Genomic DNA, 26387 nt, shown 5'->3' with positions numbered 1-26387 from the left:
AATTAGGAAACCCATTATGTATTCATATTCCAACTTCGAATACCACACAAAGTACTGTAAACAGAGAGGATGCGGTCAACGTCACGCAGCGTAGATACCGACTTTCTCGCGCTGAGCTTCTTTCCACCAACTGTCCGCATTCTCTGAGACGCCAGGCAATTCGATGTCCTCTCTCAATTTACGCTTCCCCGGCTGATCGATGCCCAAGTCCTCGTTCCTCTCCCTCATGGCCGCGTCCACGTCGAGCTGTCTCGCCTCGGTCAACGAGCCCATCAGCGTCGGCGGACCCAGTGGCAGTTCGTCCCCCTGGTCGACCTGCCAGAAGTGGTACAGTTTGCCGTAGAGCGTGACGACCTCCTCCATGGCCTTGGTCTCGAGGGCGTCCCACTTGTCTTTCCGGCGCCTGTGGGACTCCGGGTACGGGAGCACGAGCATGCCGGACTTGACCTCGAACTCGTGCGAGTGCCAGTACCGTTGTTCTTGCCGGTCGAGCGCTTCGTAGCGGGATTTGGGGATCATGAACTCGACGCCAATGAGTCTCGCTCCGGGTTTGCACGAGTCGTAGATGAGGCACTGTCGAAGATCTGTCGAACAGAGGGATATCAGTGAATGCGGTCAGAGAGTTGCAACGGTCGGATCTATCGAGAGAAGGAGGGGAGAAGGGCGCTTTAACCGACCTTTACTGACGTGGGAGCAAAAGTGATGGGCCGAAACGGTCCTCACCTCCCCCCGTCGAGCCTCGTCCGTGTAGATGTGCAGCGCGTGCAGATATTCGCAGACGTTGTGTAGTGGCTTCATCTCCGGCTCAATCGTCCCTCGCACATGCGTCTGGATCCCCAAATACAAGAGCCACGACTTGAACCACGCGGTCGGGCTGAATTGGAGCGCCCACGAGGCCAGTCCAGATATACTGGGACCGACGACTTGGCTCTGGCTCATGGTGTGCGATACCCGACACCTCGCTTGCTACTCTTAGAGAAATGTGATGATCTGGTGTGGTCTGGTCTCTTTTTCCTGATAGTAAATTGATTCTCCCGAGGGTTCCAAACTGACGAGAGGCACAAAATGCTTCGAGTGAGAGGCGACATTGATATTCATGCATCACTCTGTCGTAGGTAACCTATCTATTTGAGACACTGATGTCACTGTTGGCAAGGATGCGATCATATCAACCACACGACTCGAACCGGTCATTGTTCTTGCTTTGTCTTCTCTAATCCTCCGATATTGGCCACAGGAGTGGCTGATGAGAGGGCGTACCTGGCCATGTATATGTTACATACCTTGACGGCACACTCACTCACCCACCCACGGACGGCCGGTCGATATGGTCGGTCCCTCACAAAACAAAACCACTCCCAAACCCATCGGATGTGTTTCCCGACGAGGGGTTTCGTTCCGACTTCGCCCACCAATGATTTCGGACAACACCTAGCGAGTGGCTAGGCGGGGGAGAGCCATGGGAAAGCAACTCCCTCGTCACAGTAGTACTTGGTGCAATTGGTGCTTCCGAAGCTACTTGGTCCAGACGAGTACCGCTTTCTTCTATCTCCTTCTTTCTCTCACATACACAAGGGCTGTATTACCTCGTACTTGTCTACCTCCTACCAATGGACAAGGCACAAGATGAGTCAGTCCATCAACATGGAGAAACCGACCGGACCGTGCCACCGTCCTCCCCACTGAGGGGGACGAGGGGGACGAGGCTGCGTCGCGGTGCTCCCCGGGATCACACCGAGGGGGCCCATACACAAAGTACCGAGTACTCGGTATATATATGAATTTTGCTTCGGTAGGCTGTTCTGTTTCTTGTCCCCCCTCGCTTCAAAGTAGTTGCCTCCTATCCTTTTTCTTTTTTCAAGCCCATTGCGAAAAATCTTCTTTTCTGTTTCTCTATATACAGATTCCACAAAATACAGGTGACACGATGGTAGGCCGTTTGGAAGGTAAAGTGGCCATAGTGACCGGTGGAGGGTCGGGTTTTGGTGCCGGTATCGCGACCAAGTTCATCCAAGAGGGCGCAAAGGTGCTCATCTGTGATCTGTCGGAGCAGAATGGCACCAAGGTCGCGCAAGATCTGGGCTGCGAATTCTTGGTTGCCGACGTCACCAAGCGCGCCGACTGGGAGGCACTACAGAAAAAGGCCATCGACGCTTACGGGGGTCTCGATATAATCGTTAACAACGCCGGCACCACTTACAAGAACAAGCCGACAGAGACCGTCACGGACGACGAGTTCGATCTGTGCTTCAATGTCAACGTCAAGAGCATTTACCTGTCGAGCAGCGTGCTGCTCCCTTATTTCATCGAGCAGAATCGACCGGGCTGTTTTATCCAGATCGCCTCGACGGCGGGCGTCAGGCCGCGCCCCGGCTTGACCTGGTACAACGCCTCTAAAGCCGCTGTTAGCAACGCGACCAAGACCATGGCGGTGGAATATGGGCCCAAACAGATTCGCTTTAATTCCGTTTGTCCTGTCGTGGGCAGTACCGGGTTGTGGGTCTCTCCCTTGTTTATTCATCCTTCTGTGCACCACATGAGTTGCCTTGTTCTCACTGCTGACACTTTTGAACCCCCTTAAGAACACATCTTTTTATTGGGAAGCCCGACACCGAAGAGAACAGAAAGGGCTTCGTCTCGACCATTCCGCTTGGACGAGGAAGTACACCAAAAGACGTGGCAAACGCTTGCTGCTATCTCGCTAGCGACGAGGCTGAGTTTATCACTGGTGTTAACTTGGAAGTTGATGGCGGGCGATGTGTGTAGCGCGCCGACAGACTGCCATCACTCTCTGAAGGAAAAGAATGCTTGCTTCGCCAGCCAACGGCGGTATAGAAGGAGGATACTGTAGAAGTATCGTTTCAGTAGAATTTCGGCATTGGACTAGAGCATTGAGAACGCCACGGTGGCGAGTGTTGATTGATCCCTTAGGTGTCTCGACACCTGCCAGAGGAGTTTGATGTGTAGGACGGTGTGGTAGTACTCCATATAAGATATGTAGAAGACTTTCCTATTTCGTCAAATGCAATGTTCGAGTTAGTCACAATGTTTTACTGCATTGCGACATGACACCACCGAATGACCTATGCTCAGAACCAACATAACCTGCAAAACGCGCTGTCTGATCTGCACCTTAGACATATCCATGAGATGCTGCCCCCTGGCCAAGACAGGACTGGAATCTTGGACACGTTTGAACCCGTTCAGGGGGAAATATGCCTCTTTGGGCATAAGGTATAGTGTGGTCGCTCGTTTATGTGAAGACCAAGTGTACTGTCGTTAATTTCAGGGACCTTTGGGGGACAGGATTTGGTGAACGATCAGGAGGTGGCTCAAAACACTGACATACTAGAACCTACCTTCGACAAGGCATGTGTCAGCACGGAGTCTGAGCGTCAACGACGGTTACGACAATCGCTTTGAGGTCTGGTCAAATGTACAAAGCGAATTCTAGACCCTCTCTCAACCGTATCAGATTTCGCAAAAGGCAACTTTTGGTGGCGTGGGAGGATTCAAAGTCCATTGAGTGACACAGACCGGGACCGTGGGCGGAGGGCAACACATACTGGGTTGCAGTGAGGTTGTATCCGCTCCGCAACGCAGCCAGCCATATGTCAAATTCGGATGCTGATTATGACATGGCAGCGGCTGCGAGTCTCTGAATCGTGGAGCCCCCTGTTCTTCGGGACGGTTGTCGGAATGAATTGGAGCTCGAGGATCAGTGAATCAACGAGGCCGACGAATAACCTTGACGTGCTTGATCTTTCAGCAGTCGGATTTGGCAAATCGGGCTGAATATGAAATTATGCTGGTGTTGAGACATCATGCTGCCGGTGTGGAGAGTGACTCCCAAAGACACGATTACTTTCCACTAATCAGCATCGAGAAGACTGTTGTGTGTTGCAGGACACCCTCAGATTGCGATCAGCAAGCATCACAAGGACGCATGGACGACCGCCACCTCTTGTCCAGTCAGCCACTGCCCAGTATATTGTCTTCTGACCTAAAGCCAGCCTGAGCCGGAGAAGGAGGGCCAAGTTGATGAACCAATCATCAAGTATTGTCGCGTCATGGGGTAGGCAGGTTGAGACCGAACCTGACACTTCCCACCCCCTCAGGCCGCAAGTCACTGCCGATTCCAGAATCTGAAAAGTCATTCCAGAAGCATGTTCGTGGGCTGTGATTCGTCCAGAGTCAGTCCAGACTATTGAGTCTGCCGGAGAAATTCTGCACCACTCATTGCAGTTCAGGCCAAGGTTGGCACTCCTTGGACTGGCCTAGACGGGCAACTCGGGTGTAACGGCGAAGTGGGAGGTCGAAGCCCTGTCAAAAGCGTGGGAAACAGCGGGAACTTACTTTGTCGACCTGGTTGGACGTGTCCGTGGACATTCAAATGGATGCTGGTGCTCATGCGGACGGGTGCCTGACGAATTCTGAAGCCCCGGAGAGTCCGTCGGGAAAGATTAACCGCCAAAGTGCTTCAGATGAGAAGTCGTCCCTCTGATGCAGGTACCAGAAGTGAGCGGGGGACAGTCATTCGAATCGCTTAGCCGTAGGTCCGTAGTTGATCTCCTGTGCCGCTGCTCGGCTTTAGGAATTAGAAAGGAGACCACTTTTTCAATGGCTCCGAATTTTGTGTCAAGCTCACTGATGATCTGCGGACTGAGCAGCTCTGGTGGCTCTGATGGATGGAAGGTGTGGGACAGAGAATGAAAAGGTTTTTTGGGGAGGTGGAAATCAAAGTCTCATCCGGGAGCCGTGATTGAGCAGTCAAAAGGCAGTGTCAAGCCAACGAGAGAAGAAAGGTGTGTGTTTCCACAATTCCGCAATTCCCCAACATTTCGATCTTTGTACTCGGAAGGCATGTAATAATCCTTCCCACCTCTTCTAACTCGTTACCTCTGGGATGGCACTTGGGTACGAGGTAGGTATACGGGGTAGACAATAGTGATACGAGATAGCGAGTCCGAGCTCGAGTTGCATCTGCGACCACTTCTGTAAGCGAGGCAACTGAGGCTTCTGTTTGGCACGCGATAATTTTATCGACCCCGTGTCCTTGGTTGTGTGGGAATTGGCTTCAGGGGCCTGGAAGAGAGTGTCGCGGCGCATGGGCTTTTCGATAATCATGGTGCTGGTAAAGAGTGTGGATGGAGGACTCGTAGTAGTGCCATACGAGTAATGATCAAGAAGCACTTATGCACAGCTAACACAGACAATCACCAACCGTTGCCTTTCTTTGACAGACTAGGGCTTCGCTTTGATGCATGAGGGAGAACTAAAGGACCAAAAGTCAAGCACCCTGGCAAGTTCCAGCCTCTGACCACTTGTTATTTTGTTTTTGAGGACCAGACTCGATTTGGGGAAGGAAGGGGAGGAAGGGGGAGGCCTAGGCCTAAAATGCGCCTGCTGGTTGCCGTTCCGAACTCCAGGTCTCTCGGTGGCATCTGCCCCGGAGCAACGATGGAGCCAGGACGCTGGTAGCCTGGCCACTACTAGCACCTGGCACTTGATGCGAGCTCTGCCTCCAGGCTTTCGGGCTGGTGTTGCGGCGAAGGATGAGAGCCACTGTGGGCACCAAGACAGAAAGGGTCATGATCCCGCGTCTCCCCGGTCGTTGCCGTTCCAAGGGTCGTTGATCGCCTTCCCACCTCCCACTTCCTAGGTAGAGTACCAGCCCAATGTCCGAAACTCGATGCTTTGGAGTCCGCCCAAGTTTCGGGTTCAGGCGTGCGCCCGGGGGGTTGGACCGCCCGGAGACTCTGGCCATGATTGGCATTCCTGGGCGTGTCTCTTGTCCATTGAGAGTGCCTCTGGTGGGCTTCATTCCCCATTCTTTCTGGTTCACTAGGCTGCTCTATACTCGGCGTCTCCCTCGGGTAACCAGTTTGTTTGTCCCTGCAATCTATCGCCGTTCCCATGGCCATGTCCTTGGGACTCCCTGTCAACCACGTTGAAAAGGACTTGCTGAAACCTGTCAACGATCCTAGTAACTGAGGTCTGCACATCCTCTCGTCATCTGTATGCATGATCCCATATGTCAGCTGCTTCCTTAATATTTCCTCTACATTATTATTCATTATTGCACAGAGTCGCGACCGCTTCGGCCGGCTCTAGGCAGAGAGCCCAAGAAAGACAAAATGGGTGGGTGCAGGCAGTCTTGTATGACTCTGAGTCCGTAGTGCAGAATCTGTGACAGATTCAGGTGGCACAAAAGTCTCCCCTTATAAGGGTAACACGTGTGCTACGGCATCAACGGGGTATCTGGCCGCACAAAGCAAGATATGCATGCTGGGGATCAACAACCCGGCCTCGCACGAATCTGGGTTGCAATTTTACCAGGATTCATCATGAGATCAAAGTAGTCCAAAACCACGCCAAAAGTCTAGAGCCGTGTGAGCATCCTTCTCCTATTAACCAGCACGAGGACCAACACGAGCCTATGGCCTGTGCATCAGCCCACCCCCTGCCATTTGGAAGCATGTTGCTCGTGGACCGACCGGAATCTTCAGCTGTCCGAGATGAGACTAGGTAGACGAGTAAACTTGTCATGCTGCCGGAAAGGTCCTGGTTGTCTATCAACACGGTCAGTAATTGTAGTGAACAAAACAGTGTATTGTCGAGTACCTCGTACATGCCACCTGCTTGTATATCAACCAGTGGTGGCGAAGCACCCTCACACAACCACAACCACAACATGGGTCTTTTTCACTTTGGCAGTGATGCAATGCCTCGAAGCGGTAGGCTGGCAGTGGTAGTGGCAGTGGCAGTTGTTGCTAGCGGCTGAAGCTCCAACATTGAACTCTGATGCCTCTTGCTTTTTCAGCGCAGGATCTGCCCTACCTCTCCAATCAACCATCTTTGTCCCACTGGTGAGGCCCACAACAGCGGGGGTGATAACCGACCGAATTGCACCAGGGGGTGTGAAGTGCAGAGCGGTTTTCCCCAAAGTGTTCATGGCGGCCATGCACCTGGAGGAAGGGCGAGGGAACGTGCGCAATTTAGCCCACACACCAAGAGTCCAGGCTAGCGAGTACGAGCAGGATCGTCTAACACTAGGCATAAGATAGCCAGCAACAGATGTCCACCCATCCATCCCCTGAGAGTCGAGGAGTCTGCCAATGTCATTCGCTAGGATGTACTTGTAAAGAATCTCATTCTGCAGTGCACATGCTCGTCGAAGTCCGTGCCTTCTTGCTGGTAGTACAACCGGGTTGGCAACAGTAAGCAAAGGAACAAGGGGAGGCCTCCGACGGGGAAGGATTCATAACAATAGCTGGCAGGAGCAGGAGCAACAGCAGGCTTCGAAGTGGGCATCGCAGTGGGTATCGGGCCCGCCCCAAAGTCCCGAATGGAATGGCCTTGGGGGCAAGCACTGGGCCGCTGGGCAGTTAGTGGGAGGCCCATGATTCTGACCCTGTTAGGCGTACGAGGTGTGGAGCGCAGCCATGGGGAAAAGCCTCCTCGCAGGCTAGGCCCAAAGCCAAAAGCACCATCCCAGGGCACCGACAAGGGCCCACCAGGGCTAAATGACCATTGACCACTGACCAGAGACAGGAGGGCAGCGCTGGCCCGCTGGCCCGCTAGGCTGCTTCGCCTACCATGCTGGTGCTGCTGCCGGCGCATGGACCTGGCGTCTGGGTGCTTGACGGTGCCGCTTTTCCATATTTTCGCTGGCGCTGTGTTCTTCCTGGCTCCCCGGCTGCGACGTCGTTGCATCCCCATCTGCACCTCTTCTTCTCAGTCTTTCCCACTCTTCTCGCAGCTCTTCTGCTTCATTCCCACCCTCGCTGTCGCTCGCCTCGTCGGCAGGGGAACTGTTACCAAAGTCACCCTCCCCCGATCCTAGCATTCCATCTCTTCTGCCTTCAAACTCTTCTCGTGTTAGATTTTGTCCGTCTCCGGGCATTGGAGGGTCTAGAAGGGAAAGGATATTTTGTTACCTGCTCCCAACATTGGTCGTGATAGTCCGGCTCAATCAGTGAGCGAGAAGAGTCCCAGTCGTCTGGCTTCACAAAAACCTTACATCCCTCGGTCGCATTTGGTGTCGAAGCAAAACTCGCATCCGCTCTCCCTCCACCAAACCCGAATCCTGCGGTCGACCATTGTTGGGACATTCAGCAAGGCACGGTCCACGCTGACACGGTCATCCCTCTACCTTTCCACTGGGCGAAGAAACCGGAATACGTTTTCGATTCAACGGCGCAGGATATAACAGGGAACTTAAGCTTCTGGTTGTCTATATTCGTCAGGATCCAGACTTTGAGCGCATGCGATCCGGAAACATTGTCCGCTTGGCATCTTGGTTGAACTCGACAACCACTAGACCCGGACTTCGTCGTGGTCCAGCCATTGCACAACCAGCAAGGAAGAAACGACTCGGGTGATAGGTTTTAGTCTGATTGAATTGTGGTGGAGCTTTGGATTCTGGTCAGTACTTTTTCACTTTCCCAGTGGTGTTTCTTTGTGTTCTTGCCCGTTGGGCGTTGCCGGTCTTCTGCGTCTACCGTATGCGTCTCGAGCTACCAGAAGGAAGGAGAGACTCGAGGACGACGGTTGGATTCGCGCTGGCCATTTGGCGGGGCTGAGCTCCAGGATACCTCTCGATCGATTGCCCAACCTCCAGGACCTTGGAGTCGCTCCGTATTGTCTACATGTATTTCGTATCTTGCTTCTTAGATTTCATCCTGTCTCCAATACAGCATGTCTTCTCCCATTAATAGAGATGCCGCTGACACCCTCAACATGGATAGTGCCCAGAACCTGCCGGAGAAACTGTCGCCAGTTGATACGTCGACGACTACTCGTGACTCGGATCAAGGCCTTCCAGCGCTTAAAGACTACCTGGGCCACGAGTTTGATATCAACAATCTACGACAAATTCTACCCCAAAAACCACGTCCTTTCATACCGGGCCTGTTTGTACCGGGGATCTCGGTCCTCTATCTTGACGGCCTACCCATTCGAACCTACAATATTTGCGGTATATCATACAACATGCAGCAACCTCCTAACGAGACGAGGAGCTCCGTCAGTAGGTTCACCATCGACAGGAGGTGCATCAAATACTCGCTAGAAGTCGTGCAACAGCCAGAAAAAGCTCGAGCATGTGGATCTGGACCCAGATGTATGTTAACCGCAACGCCTTTCAGAATCTCTACTAACGTACGAAAGCATCAAATGACCGGAGACCAGTAGACCCACCTCCGGTCGTTGAACTGAAGGTGTTTATCAATGATGTCGACACCACGATGCAGTATGATGCCACCTTCATGCTCTATGCCAGTTTGGAAGTTGCTCGGCCGATAGCAGGGGGTAAAATGCACGTCCCGCCCGCTATTCCCGTATTGGCCGGTGTCACAATAGCCAGTGCCGCTTATCTGGAAAAGCCGAAACGAGCCGCCTACTTCATCTTTCCAGATCTATCCGTCAGACACGAAGGCTGGTATCGGCTGAGGTTCTCACTGTTCGAGGGGGTGAAACACGACCAGGATGCCGATATCGGAAAGCCGTTTAACCGCACCGAGAGGGACGGGGATAACTTGACGGCGCCTGTCCGTCACGAAGGCGTCTTCAATCGGATGGAAGTCCTGTCCACTCCATTCCAGGTCTACAGCGCCAAGAAATTCCCAGGACTCAATCAGAGCACGGCTCTAAGTATGATGGTCGCCGACCAAGGCTGCAGAGTCAGGATTCGGAGAGACGTCCGGCAGAGAAAGCGACGTCAGAAGTCTGGAGGCGAAGGCGATGACGCTCCGAGCTCCTACCAAGGCACTCCCCAACCCACCTATCGCAACCTCGACCACTCCAGATCAGTCAGTCGCAATAGCATTGGCACACAGCACGAGAATGAGTTACAAAATCGAGATCCCGCCGAAGCCCTCTGGGCTCGCCAGGACGCTGCAATGCGGGCGCGACTGTTGGCTTCCAACCACTCGTCGATAGCGGCACCTAGTGCAGTACTACCTTCACCTACCACATCGATGCCCCCACCTCCTGTATACAATCCAGCTCCTGCACGAAGGCCATCATTCGACAATCGGCCTAAGCCAATGCTCACTATGCCGATCCCCCGACCCTCGCAGCCTTCCTCTGCTTTGCCCAACTAGTCGTCAGTTCCAAGACCCATGACCCCAGACACCGAGAGAAGCCTTACTCTGCCGCCGCTGAGATTTCCCGGTGCGAGCACGTCCAAACCCGATTCACCAGGTCTCAGATACAATATGCCAGCACCCACAGCAATGAAGAGGACATTCAGCCCCGGCTCCTCTATCCAAGAGACATCCTTGAAAGATGGGGCTCGACCTGGGATGCCTCCTGCCCATTGTCCACCACCACCCCCTCCGAGTGGTAGCGATATTATCGAACCGGATGTCAGTGGCGATGGGGATGACGACGATGAAGAGGCGGAGTTATTCGCCGATGCATTGATATACACGCGGGCGGACGGTACCAAAAGCTACAGATACCGTCCTGGAACCAGTTATTTTCGGTAATGGAGACTAGCAGACTGCCACATACGTCTCAGACGCCTGCCTCTTTCTGTCTGTGTCGTAATGTACTTGGAGTGGCATTTTCGACGTGATTTGGGTTCACATGCACACGGGTAATCAGGACACACAGGACACACGGGTTTGGGCGTCTTCGAAGTTGCACAATAAAGAACCAGCGCTAAGCCTCTGGCCTTTGATGCACCAGTCTTGTTCTTTGGACTCTTTTCGACTCAATTTCTTTGGAAGAAGATACGTGTCCTCTGGCACTTGTTTTTCGTTTGCGTTATCTTCTCGAGGAAGCGGTGCGGACAAAGAGCGACCAGGTGCATCTAGTGGAGCCACATGAAGTTCAGCGGTCTAGACCGGCATGGGTCGACGGAATGTTCTTCCAGATAGCGAGCTGAGAGAGGCGCTACAGGAATTACATCAAGGTCGCCACGTGGAAGCACATGAAACCAGTCTCGCGGGTAACCAGCCCGAGTTTTGGATGAGAATGGAGGAGACTAGATTGCAAGCTCTCTTTGTCTGGGTGATATTTCCGACCCACACCATTGGAAAGATGGGAGAGGTGGCTATGACGGACCAGAAGAAGACGCATTACTCGGTACATCTAGCGATACCCCATGTGGTGTAGATGAACAGAAGCAGCTTGGGCATTTACAAACATGATATCTTACTCTATATTGCATTTCTCTCTATATCTGGGGTCCGTATATGACGAGGTAAATCCTGTCTCCATACGAGCAGTGTAGTACCTCGCAGGGTTATGGTTCTCTTAGATGTTCCTGAATTGGCCACGTAGCCCATGAGTATCCAGATATACTCGGTATAGGCTCGGTATAGACTCTAGTGCAAGGGTCCCCTCCTTTTTCGTGCTGTCGTTTTTCTCCCATGGTCATACATACATACATACGTACATCAGGGGCGTTGGAATGTGAAAACCTCCTCCTACCGACAGGTCGATATCGTGAGCTTTGACAGTGTGCTTCTCTTTCCCTTGTTCTTCTTCCGCTGCTCCTTCATTTTCATCTCGACACGTCCAAGCTCAGACTCAGACTCGAGCTTGTGCCGTCCATCTTTACTCTTCCACGGTCTGTGAATCCCTACTAATTCCCACTTCCCCAATTCCAGTTCCAGGCCCAGTCTCAGTCCCAGGGACGTCCTCTGTCCTGACTACAGAGTCCAGAGATGGTGACGATCAGACAGAACGAGAAAAGAACAAGTGATATGGTATGGAACAGCACAACACAGCACAGCACAGCACAGCGGGTGGACGAGGTGACACGGTACACTCACTCATGGTGAAATGTGACTTGCCATGGCAATGAAATCGATTTTTCTCCCCGAGCATTGACAGGGTGGGAATGCTTTCTGCGAGCGCCTAGGGTGAGCAGGGGGAAGGAAGCTATGTCCCAATATCAACGCCGCAGGAGCTGCAACATCGGATTCTGGGAGCTTCTCGGTCCATGGCACATCTTATATATCCTCTCGTGGTTGTCATGGATTTCCTGATCAATTGTCAACGCGAGGATAATGTCGTAAATGTCGTGTGTGCTCGGTACAAGTACTACCTGTCCAGTGAGGCGGCGAAGATTGATGGGCATGTATGTGCAAGCGACTCTCATGCTCTAACAACACGCCGGCCATTCGAGAGTCTCTCTCTCTCTCTCTCTCTGGCCCAGGCTTGACAAGGTAAGGTGTGGTATGGTATGATGTGCTAGGCCTCTTCTCTGCTATCTAGTTGGTTCTCCTGGGAGATACACCATCCTTTCTTTCTTTGTTTCTTTCTTTCTTTCTTTCTTTCTTTCTTTCTTGCCCCGCCTGCAGGCATGCTTGCTTACCTGCTCCAGTGCGCCATACATGGTCCATACCCCCCGTGTCCCGGATTATTGATCCGAGTCCTGTTTCCGGAGACGTGAACGATAATAGATAACGAAAGGGGTTATTCATTCATGCATCTGACTGACTGACTGACTGATTGACTGACTGACCGACTGTGGAGGTCCAGTGGAGAACCTGCCCAGCAAGATGTTCTGCCCATACCCGTATGTCCGTATGTAGAGGGCAGAGACCATACATACAACCCGGAAATACAGTCGGAACAAATTTGGCTACCTTCGAGATGCCTGCGACCCCGTTTGTCCGTTGTCCGTGCCGCCCCCCAAAATAGGCAGGCTGGCAGGCCCGTTTTCGGTTTTGGCAAGTCCCGTCAACATTACCTCCTCGTGCATTTCATCACGTCCGTCCATCACGTCCCGCGTCTCGCGTCCACTTGAAATGACTCGTGCGCAGTTGCGAGGTTGCGAGGTTGCGAGGTTGCGAGGTTCAGGTTCAGGGTGCCAGTGTAGAGTTGACGCGACGCGACAAGGCAACTCGATCAACGGGTTCTCCTCCTGGCCCATCGTGGTGGTGGTGGAGTGTGTACATAGAGTGATGCGTACGAACATCCAGCGACCACGTCGGAAAATAACTCCGGGATGAACAAGTTGTGGGTAGAAACTCGGTGCTCCGTTGGAAGAAAGAGCCGCTAAAAAAAAAAGTAAGCTTTGAAATTGAAACGGAGACGAGATAGGTTCGAGTCAATGACCGGAAATACGATTCTAGGGAAAATGATTGGATGGATCATCTGAGGAGGTGCTGACGGAGATATCACTACAAGGATATTAGTGAGGGGGGAAGTTAATCTGGAGTGGGGGGTATTAGTGACTATTTTGGATAGGAACTACGAGGACCTCGTAAGTGGCGAGTAATGAACGTTTACGCCAGAGTGGGAGCAGCTAGTGTATCTACGTGAGTACCTCTTACGAGGTGCCTACATACCTTCTTGTTAGAGTAAAGGACTACGTAAATAGAACTAGCGAGCAGAATCGTCCTCCGTCTCAAGTCTCCGGAACACATTGGTAGCTATCTATGTACCAAGTACTGGTTGGCCTACCGGATACCTCACCTCCTACACCAGCACAACATAGCGTCCATCAACATGCTCAACCGGCCAACCATGTCGCTTCGGCTCTTCCATCCGGGCCGTTACATCATTTTCATGTCTCTTGACGGAAACACCTCCACGACTATCATTGAATGCAGCCCCTGTTGCGCCCCTGGTATCCGCCGTGACGTTGAAAGGATCACCTACCTACTATGTAGAGTACCTACTCGTGGTTCCACTTGGGACCCTAGAATACTCAACTCATCACGCCGGAACCTGTAGAGATACATACACAACAAGTGAGTTTTATCGAGCATATGTAGTTTCTGTTTTTGTTTCCCAGGGCGAGAAATAATAAGAAATAATAAGAGACGGTTCTAGACCCCGTCGTCGTTGTCATCGTTCGAAACATATCCGGCCCCCAACCAGGAGGGGGGTGTTCATCTGATATTTGTGCCCCTTGGAACAGACAAGCAGACAGGCAGACCGCTGGATCTTGTTTCCGGCAAAAGGGAAAAAAAAATATGGGTCTGTCCGTAAATCTGCAAATGCGCTTCATCGGTGACCCTCGCGTGGCCCCTTGGCACTTTGGTATCCAGAGAAACCCTCGTCCCAGAATATGCCCGGGTGTATCTCTTTCTTTTTTATCTCTCGATTGTAGGCCTCAGATGTCTGTCGAGATGTCAGTTTCACCCGCAAGACCGCCCACGACTACTATGATGCCGACCGCTGTAGCTCGTCAAGCAGAGCCTCCGCAACACCAACTCAATCCCGATGCTTCCAACAGTGTCCCGCGACCCCTACTCCCACGGCTGCAGAGTTTGACGACCGCCTCGTTCTTGGGCATGATGACATCCCCGAAAATCGGCAAACGGGCTCGCACCAACGTCACCGTCGCCTGCGACGGATGCAAGCAGGCGAGGGCAAAGTGTGATGGCAAGCAGCCCTGCCAGCGGTGCACTAAACGGTCGTCGGGCTGCAGATACGACCAGGCCCACGACCGTCGGCAACATCGTGGATCCACCGAGGAGATACAGGCGCTGACTGCGCGGCTGGTTCGCTACCAGCGCGTCATCTACCTGCTCCGCAACTCCTCCCCCAGGGACGCGGCCAGCATTCTCCAGCGCTTGAGATTGACATCCGACGCGGACGCGGCGAGTGATCAGAAACCCCTTCCTCCCACCGATGTCACCTTTGTGGCCGCCGTGCAGTTCCTGTTGCAGACCGAGCACGACTCGCCCACGGCCACCAGTCTGGAGGAGACGGCCGCCTTGGTCGACTGTGTCAGACATGACATGGACGATGATCCGCCGCCGCAGCACTCACCAACCACAACCAAGAAGCCGTCTCCGGCCCCGCCTGGACGTGAAAATGACGAGACACCCCGTCCCAAGACTCACAGCAGGGCCGACTTTACCGTACAGGGCCTCTTGTGTCAGGAAGTCAGGGACGAGGGAAACCCGTCGACACAGCACCTGACCTGACCGGTACATATTGAGAGAATGTCTTGTTACCTTTCTCTAGAGAGAGAGAGACAGATTTCTTGAGAAATTCCTTTGTAAAAAAAAAACAAAAAAAAAAAAAACGTCGCACAGTGACTTTTCCTAGGGCGGCCCGAGAAGTGCGTCCACATCCGCGTCCTCGCAGGCTGGTCATCAAGTCAAGTCAAGTCAAGTCAAATGTTTTGAATACGGAAGATCGTAAGAGCCACTTGTTGATTGACTGTTTATATGCCATATTATCACGTGCTCAGCCACCCAATCACCCAACGTGCCAGCTTGTGCCAGCCCATGTACGCAGGTACTCCGGATCGAAGATTTTTTCATCCAGTCGAGCCTGCTACCTGCCTGCCCTGCCAGCACAATGCCCCTCACCAGTTATAGTTGGACTCCGGGCGCGAGGAACACTAATGACGAGGAAAAAGGGAGAGAGAGAGAGAGAGAGAGAGAAAAAAAAAGGATCTCATGTTACTTGTGTTTATTATCTACAGCAGCATCTTTCGACGGATATGTCAACGAGACAAAGGGCTAGTCGTGCAAGCGTACGAGTACAAGTCCCTGGTCTCCCTCTCCCATTCTCCTATTAGGCTCTGCACAGGTATGTGAATTTAATTTCCGGACTCATAACTCTCAAAATAGCGAAGCTCCTCTCCTTCTCTGATCTCTGTTGCAGGTTGTCCCCGCGCGGTGGCACCTAGGAGGCGATGCAAAGGGTGCGGAACGAGACTATCACCACCCCACAGCTTGCGTGTTTGCTACCTTCCTGCTCAAGCCTTGATCTGGGCATCCGCACTCGCCACGCCGCTGGATCCGTTGCTCGCCGTCCGGTTAAGCCTGCGCTTGCTGACGAGTCTGAGGCCGCCGACCAACATGATCAAGAGTTCGGCGCCGAGGATGACCCCCAGGGTGACCATGGCGCCGATGACGCCGGCCACGGCCTTGCTGATGCCACCGCCGCCGTGGTGCTCAGACGAGCTGGAGCTGGAGGATCCGACGGCCGTGGAATTGTCGTCGCCCAGCGCGCTGGGGCTGCACACGCCGGTGGAGTTGCCGCAGGCGCTGCACCACTGGGCCTGCGAGCCGATGGCGAATTTGTTCGAGGACTCGACGAACTCGGACCACGGGATCGGGGAGCGGTTGGTGCCGAACAGGGGGAATTCAACCGGCTCGCTGATGTTCGAGGTGGTGCCGTTGTGGAAGTAGAAGCGGACGCTGATGTCGTCGGCCGAAGGGAAGGCAGCGCCGCTCCCCACCGTGGCGTTCGTCACGAGCTCCCACACGAGGCTGGACGCGTAGTCGGGAACGCCGTAGAAGAGCGGGCTGGCGGCCGTGAGGTTGGCGAGGCCAAAGTACGAGAGCATCCCGGCGTAGGCGCCGAACTGGATGTTGAGCACGTTCTTGCCCTTGCCCGCGATGGTGCCGTTGAGCGCCTCGACGACCTGAGCGGCCATGATCGACCCGGTAACGGCACGGATGGGTTCGCTCCCGTTGTATGCCAGGCCCCATTCGTGCTGGTCGGCCAGGGTGCGGAGTTGGAAGAAGTCGGCGTCGTCGGGGAGGGCGACGCTGGCGTTGTGGATGCTGGCCACGTTCAGCAGGTCGAAGATGGTGTATGCGTTCTTGAAGCTGGTCTGGGATTCGGTGTAGGTGCGGTTCACGAAAGGTTGCATGTCCGCATAGAAGCCCTTTGTGCGGTTCAGGGTGGACTGGTATTCGTCGCTCAAGAAGTAGTTGTTGGAGCTGATCTGGGCACTAGATCATAGAAACACGCCACATAAACACATTAGTATATGATATTCTTGTTCACTTCCACTTCAGAGCTTTCTCACTAAAGTGTGTCAAGCAGCCTGCCCTGCTCCGCACTCTTGATGGAGGAAGGGAATAGGTAATGCTACTCCGGAAAGAAATGACAAGGAACTCACTTGGCACAATTTGTCGCCCCTTGCAGCCAGGCAGCGTCTTCACTTCCGGCGCCATTGGCAACCGTCTGCACGGGAATCAGTTGGTAGCCGTTCAAAGGTGTCTGCACGACAGTGCCATTGCGAAGTGTCTGGCTGCCCAACGTCGCGCCGACCGGTGGGTAGAGGCCTTGGAGGAAACCCATGGCGGATGGCATGAGCACATTGTCGAGAGGCGCTGATGCTGTGATCTGAGACAGCTTGACCGTGTCGGGCTGGATGCCGAAGATACGACGGCTGCCATCACTGGCGACGTAGCGGTTGCGATAGTAGGTGCCCGAGGTGAAAACTTCCTGTTATTTGTTCATGTTAGCCGAATTGCGACTACCATCTTGAAAGAGCAGCTGATCAAAAGAGCCCGGTGGTTCGACAACATACCTCATAGCCAAGGTCTGTGAGAACAGTTGGTGGTGTCGCCTTTGCAGTCCTATCTCCATGTCTGGAGAAGAGGTAGACACCGAGGACGGTCTCGGCGGCCGCAGTAGAGCATGCCACGGAGGCGAGGAGAAGAGCTGAGCTGCGCATGGTGACGAGAGCTGTTGTGGTGGTAGAAGAATAGGTATAAGCGAGGGATTCTTTCAAAATGCTAGAATGTCACACCACCAGATTCCTGCTCTAGAACACTCTGGTCTGCACAGCGACAGTATAATCAAAAGAAGTCAGAACTATACCTTTGGCCAGTAACAAACACCACCTTTTGTCGACACAAGCTTGGTGTTGTGTCGTCAAGTGTATACTTCAAGGCTGAGGAGGAGAAGGAGGAGGATTCTGCTTTCTGGGCAGGTCGGGCTCTCCTACCGTAATAAGTACATGTTCAGCGAGGGCGAGGGGGGAATCGTCTTATCGCTCCGCAACTCGCGCGAGGGGTCGCACGATCACATGTGGAAACAGCAACAAGAGGAAAAGTTTTACCCCGCGGACATCGTACCTCGTAGTCGGACATGGCCGGCTCATTCCTAGTTTCTTTTAGCAGGGAATGCGACGTTGAAATCAAAAGTGGGTATCAGTGATCGAGAGATGGGGGAATGAAAGCCCAGCCGAAATATCTCTGGCCGGCACATATTACCCTGGCGGGACTGTGCGAGAACCATTGACTGTGCCAATGAAGAGAGCTCTCAGGTTCTTCAGGTGAGGAGCATCAAGACTCTGGAGGAGCGGAAGTGGGTAGCTTAGCCCTGGAAGCCAATGCGAAAAGCTTGAACTGCTGGAATGCTGCTAGCATATGTAGAAGTAAGAGACCTGGTGGCGCTCCAGGCTGACAGTGCAGATGTGCTTCCCCCCTGAGCAACAAGGGTATTGGTTGGTGGCAGGTTGCGTGGCAAAGACAAGATAGACGAAGAGGAAGAGCCACAGCACGACGAGGAACCTCCCTCCCTGTCGTTAGATTCACCGCCCAACAGAGATCAGACAAGCAGAAGATCGCTGATCGTAAGGTGAGTGAGAGGAAAAAGTTCGGGTAAGAGTAGCAAAACCAATGGCCAAATGAACAGAGCCCGGAAAAGACGGAAGCCCACGAAGCCAGAGCCATCACAGCCCATCAGAGGCTTAACATTGACCCTGGCTTAACTGGATAGCCGAATTCCCACCAAAACCTACCCCAAGAGGTCCAAGCTTCGGGTGAATGAGCTGCCTTGAGTCTGCTGGAAGACACAAATAAGCGGCACAACCGGCCATCAAGTCATGTTTGCCTCTGCTTCGATGCTAGACTCCCCATATCATGGCCATGACTCGGTCACGACTGACGGTATTGACACCTGTAGGAGGAGAGTCGTTTGGCGAGCGAGGTCCGGCGAGAATAGCCCGTGGAAAGGGAAAATTCCCAATGGCACCAAGGGAAGAGTCGGTATCGGCGCTCCCTGCAAGTGGTGAGGCTTCCTAGGGACAGCTACCTCCGCGAAGACTCCCCAGACTTTGCAAAGCGCTGCTGTCTTTCGGGTGAACGAGGAGCACCAAAGGGGAGGCAGGTATTAATAATAGCAAGACTCCGAGACGAGACAGCGATCTCGGAGTTCCCCAAATTAGCAAAGTGGCTGCCTCCACCGCTCTCGAAACCAAGGTTTCGAGATTGTCTCGGAGATTCGACGTTGCCTTCTCGTTTGTTCCTGTCTGGAGTCTCTGTTCTGCTTGCATCTCCGGTTTTGGGTGATATAGACGGGGTCGTCATCTTATAGATGACATGCAGTGTCTTTCGAGAGCGTGGCGTCAGGCTTCAAGCCCATCTCTCTCACCTCGAACCCTTTTGAGGGTTCATCAGCCTCCTGAAAGACAGCCGCCGCAATGGATGTCTCGAGTTCACATACGCAACCTCCACCAGCGCCGGAGGGCGACCACCTCATCGCTGAAGGCTATGAATAACAAATTCGAAGTAATCGATCACCAATATGACGCCGTGGTAGTTGGTGCAGGAGTAAGTGATTTGAATCCGCTTCTAGGCGTTGTTCTATTTTTCGGGCGGATTGTTGCCGTTGTCTCTGAGCCTCAACTTCTGGGGTGCTGGATTTTCTTCCCGTTGACCTGACTACTGATGAGTGATTGAGGGGAGAATAGGGTGCAGGGCTTCGAGCTGCAGTAGGTCTTGTCGAGAGCGGACTTGATACGGCTGTAGTGACCAAACTGTTCCCAACTCGATCTCATACTGTGGCCGCCCAAGGGGGAATAAATGCTGCGCTGGCCAAGTAAGTCACATTCTTCAGATCGGTTTAATATGGCCCAACTAACGCTTGCAAAGTATGCACGAGGATGACTGGAGATGGGTAAGTCACAAGCACGGCGAGAGTGCCTTTATATCAATGTTCCCAAGACAGATGCTGATTGATTCTGTTGATCGACTCCAGCACATGTACGATACAGTAAGTTGACCACCCAGGCCCCTACCCAGTGATGCACGAACCATGGTCATGCCACCGTCCTCGAAATGGACTTCCAGAGTAACCAATTCCAGGTCAAAGGATCAGATTGGCTGGGTGACCAAGATGCGATCCATTATATGTGCCGCGAGGCCCCCAGAGCTGTAAGAGAACTCGAGGAATACGGAATGCCTTTCAGTCGCACCGAGCAAGGCACGATCTATCAAAGACCTTTGGGAGGACAGAGTCTGAATTTCGGCACCGGAGGACAAGCCCATCGGACCGCGTGTGTGGCTGATAGAACTGGCCATTCTATGCTGCATACCTTATACGGGCAGGCCCTCAAGCATAACTGTCAATTTCATATAGAGTGGTTTGCATTGGACCTGATTATGGACGGCAAGGACTGTATTGGCCTGACGGCACTCGACATGGAAACAGGCACCTTTCATCGCATCTTTGCCAGGAACACGATTCTCGCCACGGGAGGCTATGGGCGCTGTTATTTTAGTGCAACGTCGGCACATACCTCAACCGGAGACGGCTTAGCAATGGCTGCAAGAGCAGGTCTTCCCCTTCAGGATATGGAATTTGTACAGTTCCACCCGAGCGGCATTTATGGCGCTGGAGTCCTGATTTCAGAGGGCGCTAGAGGTGAAGGCGGATATCTGCTAAACGGCGAGGGAGAGCGTTTCATGGAGCGTTATGCGCCAACAGCAAAGGACCTTGCAAGTCGTGATGTCGTCAGCCGGAGTATGAACATGGAGATCAGAGAGGGCCGGGGTTGTGGTCCAGACAAGGATCACATCTTCCTCCAACTGTCACATCTGCCGAAAGACATCCTTATGGAGAGATTGCCAGGAATCGCAGAGACTGCCAGTATTTTCTCGGGCGTGGACGTCACAAAGCAGCCGATCCCCGTTCTACCAACCGTGTAAGTCTTTCCTCTATTGCTCGAGAAACGCAAACTGACCGGTTGAAGGCACTACTGTATGGGGGGTATACCTACCAACTGGAAAGGCCAAGTTCTAGATGTGAATCCAAGCACCGGAGAAGAGACCCCAGTCAACGGTCTATACGCGGCCGGAGAGGTCGCATGCGTCTCGGTGCACGGCGCTAACCGTCTGGGAGCAAACAGCTTGTTAGACATTGTCGTCTTTGGCCGAGCTGCTGCCGGCCACATCGCTGAAAATAACGAGAAAGGCATGCCAGTATTCAGGAATGGGGGCAGCATTTCGCCGCAAATGGGAGTGGAGGGTTTCGTGGACCTGGAACACCTACGAAATGCAGATGGAAAGAAGTTGACCTCTGAGCTCCGTGCTGAGATGCAGAAGAATATGCAGAACGACATAGCGGTCTTTCGAACAGAAGAAAGTTTGAAGACAGGCCTGGAACACCTGCAGCAAGTGGAAACCGATTTCAATACAGACGTCTGCGTCAAAGACAAAAGTCTGATATGGAATTCCGATCTCGTGGAGACATTGGAGCTGCGGAACCTTTTGACATGTGCTGCACAGACTGCCAGGAGTGCTCTCGAGAGAAAGGAGTCGCGCGGCTCTCACGCTCGAGAGGATTTCACTGAGAGAGATGACCAGAACTTCATGCGCCATTCTCTGAGTTGGCAGAAGGATGTTGGCCACAGCATTGCCATCGGCTATCGAGATGTGATTTTTTCCACACTCGATGAACAGGAATGCCAGACGGTGCCGCCGAAGAAGAGGACGTACTGAGCGGAGTACCTCATATTGTTGACCGAGCCATGATCATGTACATACACCAATCGAGCAAAGAAAAGGGTTATCAAACGCTCATCTTGTGGTAAACTTTGTAAATTGCGCTTAAATGGTATCCGCTCCGCCACTACGGGGGGTTGTTCGCACGCAGTCGAACTCGATTTTCTACAGCAAATATCACCCCAACCTCCGATTCAATGAAATGAAATGCGCGTGCTGCCAGTGTAACATGATTTTTGCCCATCATTACTCACGCTTTTGAGGCACCGGTATTATCCATGTCTTCAAGAACCTCTACCTCTGGCCGCATCGTCGGTGACCTCCTCCGAACCTCCAAACAAGGTCCATCATGCGACCATCTTCGCTTTCGACAAGCATTCTGCAAAACCCCCCGACACTCGCGCCATGTTTCTACCGCAGCTCCTCAATTTTCCGAAATGGAAGTCGACGCAGAGAAGCCTCCGCGTTGGTCCCAAACTCCTCCTGCACTGAAAGCCCCCGTGCGCGTACGCCCACCACGGATACAAACACCTCTCAAGATCAACAAAGATCAGCGGAAGCTGGATGATTTCTACGTCAAGTTTTTGGGAAGAGATGGGGACAAAATGCTGTCAGAAGAGACCAAATGGCTAGCTGTCACAAACAAGAGTTTCGATGCTGGGCGGAGAGGGTTCAATGACCGGCTTGCATTTTTCGGTACTGGAATACTCCTTTCCCTACTGCTCTACGTGGTGCAATACTGATGGGTGGTTACAGGCAAGCGTATACTCGAGCTCCAGTGTTCGCTAGGACTGATAAGTGTCGCGGATGCTTCACGCTATCCAAAGAGCGAGGAGCAGGATCCTTATGGACGGCAACCTTTTCGACACCCTGCGACCGAGTCCGTAGAGTGCCTCTTGGGGGGTGCTCATCATTGGTTTACAAGTCATAAGCAACTATCGACGTTGGCAGAGCAATACGGTCTACCGGAAGTGGTACGGTGGCATCCTAGGGATGTATGTACTCTGACCGAATCCTCTTCTGGTTCACCCTCACTAACCGCGTCACAGCCCGAACGTCTTCAAGCATCTGGCTCGGAACTGGTCTACTCACAAGCGATCCTCGCAATCATCGGCGCTCTAGCCCTGGAACAAGGCGGTGCCGTGGCGAACCAAATAGCAAAGGAGAAGGTGCTGGTGCCTCTTGGGCTGAAATTAAATTGGAAACCAAAGGCAGAGCTGGCGCAGCCGTAGCCGCAACGTTGGGGTATCTATTACTCGCACATGTGTATTAATAGCCATTGGCAATATACCGCCATCACCGGGCATGTACAGGAGATAGAAGAAAAAATGTCTGGGGCCTCTGACACCGCCTAAGCAACCGTCGAAATAAAATATTCATGCTCAGCCAGCTCTTATGGCACCGTCCACGAAGTTTAAAAAAAACTTCGATCGGTCTCCGCGCCTCTAAATCGCAAAGGTCGGCAACTGAATAGAACCACGAGACTGCGAACAGAATGTCCACAGTCTCAGGCAAAGATGCTGCATTGCACTGTCTTTCGGGCGCGTTGGATTTGGAAAAAGAGAAGAGGAAAATTGGCCCAGAACATTTTTAACTAAAGGCGAGGCTCTCTGGGTGGACCGCCTTGGCTTGGCGGCGGAAGCGTTGTGAAAACTACCGAATACCAATTGTTGATCCACCAAGTTTCCAACTCGTCAAGAAGGACAAAGCCAAGGGTGCTGCAGCATTTCGGCAGGAGTTTTCCTCTCTTCAGGATTCCAACGAATCATACACTTGATGAAATCGACAAAGAGCCCTGCGTCTGTGCCTTCGAGTCGCTCTTCCAGCTCCAAAGGAGAGACTGCCATTCCCGTCCATTGAGCCGCTGAGCATTTCCATCTCGATCAGCTTCGAAAATCTGCAAGAACCAAGAATTGGGACTGCTCACTTGCTTCGTCAAAGTATTCACCTCGAACAGGACTCGAATCGAGCAGTTCCAGAGGAGGAGGTCCCAGAGTTGACACCATCATTGCGAGACAGTGCCTGCCCTGCCTAGCCTGAATGTAAAATGAGTCGGAAGTTCCTCTAACACAATAAAGTCCATCATGCGATGATTTCTGTTGCTTCGGATGCTTCTGGACCAGAAACTCTCGGTCTTCACCTCGAATGCGAACCCCTATGTTCAAGAGCTCGAAAGAATTGTCCCTTTTGTCATTTAACACAATTTTGTGAGAAGAGATCGAGTATCTTACTGCAGATCTCGGGACCACCACAAGGTAGGATAGCCTCCGACCCCAGCTTCGCAGCCGCTTGATAGCGATCATTGAAGATCTCGTTCAAATGAACAGGATTGTAGGTCGATTCCGAATAGTGTTTCAATGTCTCTTCCTCGATTCCATTCCTCTGTAGTGTATGTACTCGCCGCAGGGCAGGGCGGTTCAGGGATCTCAGGAGCTGCCGTGATAGCATCTGGACGACCTGCAAGCTTGAGATTAGCCAGCGAACTTTCGTCATCGCTAGAGTCCCTGTCGATGTAGTAGGGAGATGGGGTGAAAAGATGCACAGAGTGATGCTGCGGCCGTGGCCAAGACCTTCCCATCATTTCAAAGCGCTGGGTATCCTCGTGAATCAGAGATTTATAGAGGGTCAGGGCACTGGATGAGACATCTTGTTGCAGGATGTGATTCTTGGGAGGAATGCCACGCTCAGGTGGTCACAAGGCTGAACAAGGCTGCACGAGGCTGCACTGGTTTCAATATTTCGCGAGGCTGCGACACGTGCGGGTCTGGTACAATGCGGAGTTGGACTTGTAAACGTAAACGTAAACGAATTCAATATCTCCATAAATATTTATTCCACGTTCCACTCTCACCCTCTCACCTTCCCCTCCACCCCATTATCTTTCGCGTAATGCGCTACTTCTCTCAATCGTCAACCTGACCTCTTCATCGTCTCATTGCAATCTGGTCGTTGCTCCTCCTCTACCCCTCTCTCTTCGGAGTCTCCAGGCACCATGGCGTCTGCGGTGTTCTTCCTCGACTTGAAGGGCAAGGTGAGCGACATGAACGCGCCACACTGGATAACATGACACATGATACTGACGCATCTCAGACTCTTCTTGCTCGCAACTATCGTGGTGATATTCCCATGTCCGCCGTGGAGAAATTCCCAATCCTTCTTTCCGAGGCCGAAGAGGAGTCCTCTGCAGTCCCTCCATGCTTCTCTGATGAGGGCATCAATGTTCGTCGCCAGTCTTCTCAATGAATGTGATCTCAGCTAACCACTCTCCAGTACCTCTACATCCGCCACAACAATCTCTACCTCCTCGCTCTCACCAAGCGCAACACCAATGCTGCAGAGATTCTGTTGTTCCTCCACAAGATCGTCGAGGTCTTTACTGAGTACTTCAAAGAGTTGGAAGAGGAGTCAATCCGAGACAATTTCGTCATCATCTATGAGCTGCTTGATGAAATGATGGACTTTGGATACCCTCAAACCACCGAGTCCAAGATCCTTCAGGAGTACATCACCCAAGAGTCTCACAAGCTCGAGGTGCAAGCGCGCCCTCCTATCGCCGTCACCAATGCGGTGTCTTGGAGAAGTGAAGGCATCAGATATCGCAAGAATGAGGTCTTCCTCGACGTGATCGAGTCTCTCAACCTCTTGGTGTCATCCACTGGCAACGTCCTGCGATCTGAGATTCTGGGTGCAATCAAGATGAAGTGCTACCTTTCTGGCATGCCTGAACTCCGCCTTGGTTTGAATGATAAGGTCATGTTCGAAACCACTGGAAGATCCACTCGAGGCAAAGCTGTCGAAATGGAAGATGTCAAGTTTCACCAGTGCGTCAGATTGTCCCGCTTTGAGAACGACCGTACCATCAGCTTCATCCCACCGGACGGAGAGTTCGAGCTGATGAGCTATCGCCTCAATACCGCGGTCAAGCCATTGATTTGGGTCGAGTGTGTTGTCGAATCCCATTCTGGTTCCAGAATCGAATACATGTTGAAGGCGAAGGCTCAATTCAAGCGACGATCGACTGCCAACAACGTTGAGATCAGCATCCCTGTTCCTGATGATGCTGACACTCCAAGATTCCGCACCAATATTGGATCTGTGCACTACGCGCCGGAGAAGTCTGCAATCGTCTGGAAGATCAAGCAGTTTGGTGGTGGTAAGGAGTTCCTCATGCGAGCGGAGCTAGGCCTTCCTAGTGTCAAGGGAGACGATGAGCGTGGTGGCGGCATGACAGGTGGATTCGGTGGCAGTATGGGTGGCATTACAGGCGAAGGAAAGGCCAAGAGACCCATCAACGTCAAGTTCGAGATTCCTTACTTCACCACTAGTGGGATCCAGGTGCGATACTTGAAGATCATCGAGCCAAAGGTTTGTGTCCCTCCCTTGACTGTCAGTGACGGCCTCTAACGCTACACAGCTGCAATATCCATCCCTGCCATGGGTGCGCTACATCACACAGTCCGGAGATATCGCAGTCCGCTTGCCAGATGTGCAAGGTGGTTGAGCCCTCAAATGATCCCGCTTCTTCTTGTAGCAGTGATCCCAACATTGGCGAAACCACTCTCAACGTAAAGCAGCGGAATTTTTGCTGGCCTCACGGACACCTGGTGCAAGCGGTCGGTGACAAACTCGCTCAACCTGCCATGTACGATATTACCTTGGCGAAAGAAAAAGAATTGCACAAAGCGACATGAATCTTGGTCGCCCCCCTGGACAAAAGCTACAAGTTGGAGGATGAACGGCTTTCAGGTCCAACATGCAATCACAACCGAGCGAAAACAAACGAGCTGCAGACACCAAATTCAAACACACCAAAAAAAGAAACAACTAGTCGACTGCATTGACCGCACCACTCATGCATTGGTGCAGAACAGCAGACGAGGTTGATTGTTCAGAGTAACTGGTCGCTCGACTATTCACTTCTATGTGTGGTCCACA

At 52.6% G+C, this 26387-nt stretch overlaps 9 protein-coding genes across 9 annotated transcripts; 7 read left to right on the top strand and 2 right to left on the bottom strand.

Moving 5' to 3' along the window:
- Positions 1 to 81: 81 nt before the first annotated feature.
- Positions 82 to 939, bottom strand: Z517_06334 (uncharacterized protein; the record flags this gene model as incomplete). Its single annotated transcript, XM_013428074.1, has 2 exons — positions 82 to 584; positions 678 to 939. The coding sequence occupies 2 exons, from the start codon at positions 937 to 939 to the stop codon at positions 82 to 84; spliced, it is 765 nt and encodes a 254-aa protein (XP_013283528.1).
- A 988-nt stretch (positions 940 to 1927) lies between these two features.
- Positions 1928 to 2766, top strand: Z517_06333 (uncharacterized protein; the record flags this gene model as incomplete). The annotated part of the gene is made up of 2 exons (XM_013428073.1): positions 1928 to 2496; positions 2583 to 2766. The coding sequence occupies 2 exons, from the start codon at positions 1928 to 1930 to the stop codon at positions 2764 to 2766; spliced, it is 753 nt and encodes a 250-aa protein (XP_013283527.1).
- A 5976-nt stretch (positions 2767 to 8742) lies between these two features.
- Positions 8743 to 10106, top strand: Z517_06332 (uncharacterized protein; the record flags this gene model as incomplete). Its single annotated transcript, XM_013428072.1, has 2 exons — positions 8743 to 9124; positions 9172 to 10106. 2 exons carry the CDS (start codon positions 8743 to 8745, stop codon positions 10104 to 10106), a joined length of 1317 nt encoding a protein of 438 aa, XP_013283526.1.
- Positions 10107 to 10124: 18 nt separating this feature from the next.
- Positions 10125 to 10493, top strand: Z517_06331 (uncharacterized protein; the record flags this gene model as incomplete). The annotated part of the gene is made up of 1 exon (XM_013428071.1): positions 10125 to 10493. One exon carries the CDS (start codon positions 10125 to 10127, stop codon positions 10491 to 10493), a length of 369 nt encoding a protein of 122 aa, XP_013283525.1.
- A 3603-nt stretch (positions 10494 to 14096) lies between these two features.
- Positions 14097 to 14900, top strand: Z517_06330 (uncharacterized protein; the record flags this gene model as incomplete). The annotated part of the gene is made up of 1 exon (XM_013428070.1): positions 14097 to 14900. One exon carries the CDS (start codon positions 14097 to 14099, stop codon positions 14898 to 14900), a length of 804 nt encoding a protein of 267 aa, XP_013283524.1.
- Positions 14901 to 15682: 782 nt separating this feature from the next.
- On the bottom strand, positions 15683 to 17398 carry Z517_06329 (uncharacterized protein; the record flags this gene model as incomplete). Its single annotated transcript, XM_013428069.1, has 3 exons — positions 15683 to 16667; positions 16838 to 17166; positions 17252 to 17398. 3 exons carry the CDS (start codon positions 17396 to 17398, stop codon positions 15683 to 15685), a joined length of 1461 nt encoding a protein of 486 aa, XP_013283523.1.
- Positions 17399 to 19787: 2389 nt separating this feature from the next.
- Z517_06328 (succinate dehydrogenase, flavoprotein subunit) lies at positions 19788 to 21449 on the top strand (the record flags this gene model as incomplete). Its single annotated transcript, XM_013428068.1, has 2 exons — positions 19788 to 20653; positions 20702 to 21449. 2 exons carry the CDS (start codon positions 19788 to 19790, stop codon positions 21447 to 21449), a joined length of 1614 nt encoding a protein of 537 aa, XP_013283522.1.
- Positions 21450 to 21730: 281 nt separating this feature from the next.
- Positions 21731 to 22684, top strand: Z517_06327 (uncharacterized protein; the record flags this gene model as incomplete). Its single annotated transcript, XM_013428067.1, has 3 exons — positions 21731 to 22148; positions 22209 to 22447; positions 22502 to 22684. 3 exons carry the CDS (start codon positions 21731 to 21733, stop codon positions 22682 to 22684), a joined length of 840 nt encoding a protein of 279 aa, XP_013283521.1.
- Positions 22685 to 24444: 1760 nt separating this feature from the next.
- Z517_06326 (uncharacterized protein) lies at positions 24445 to 25953 on the top strand (the record flags this gene model as incomplete). The annotated part of the gene is made up of 4 exons (XM_013428066.1): positions 24445 to 24483; positions 24543 to 24671; positions 24723 to 25817; positions 25867 to 25953. 4 exons carry the CDS (start codon positions 24445 to 24447, stop codon positions 25951 to 25953), a joined length of 1350 nt encoding a protein of 449 aa, XP_013283520.1.
- Positions 25954 to 26387: the final 434 nt, after the last annotated feature.

Source organism: Fonsecaea pedrosoi, assembly GCF_000835455.1.
Source record: "Fonsecaea pedrosoi CBS 271.37 unplaced genomic scaffold supercont1.4, whole genome shotgun sequence".
Lineage (NCBI taxonomy): Eukaryota > Fungi > Ascomycota > Eurotiomycetes > Chaetothyriales > Herpotrichiellaceae > Fonsecaea > Fonsecaea pedrosoi.
Note: the sequence above shows the minus strand (reverse complement) of the source record. Positions and strands in the feature narration are given on the sequence as shown.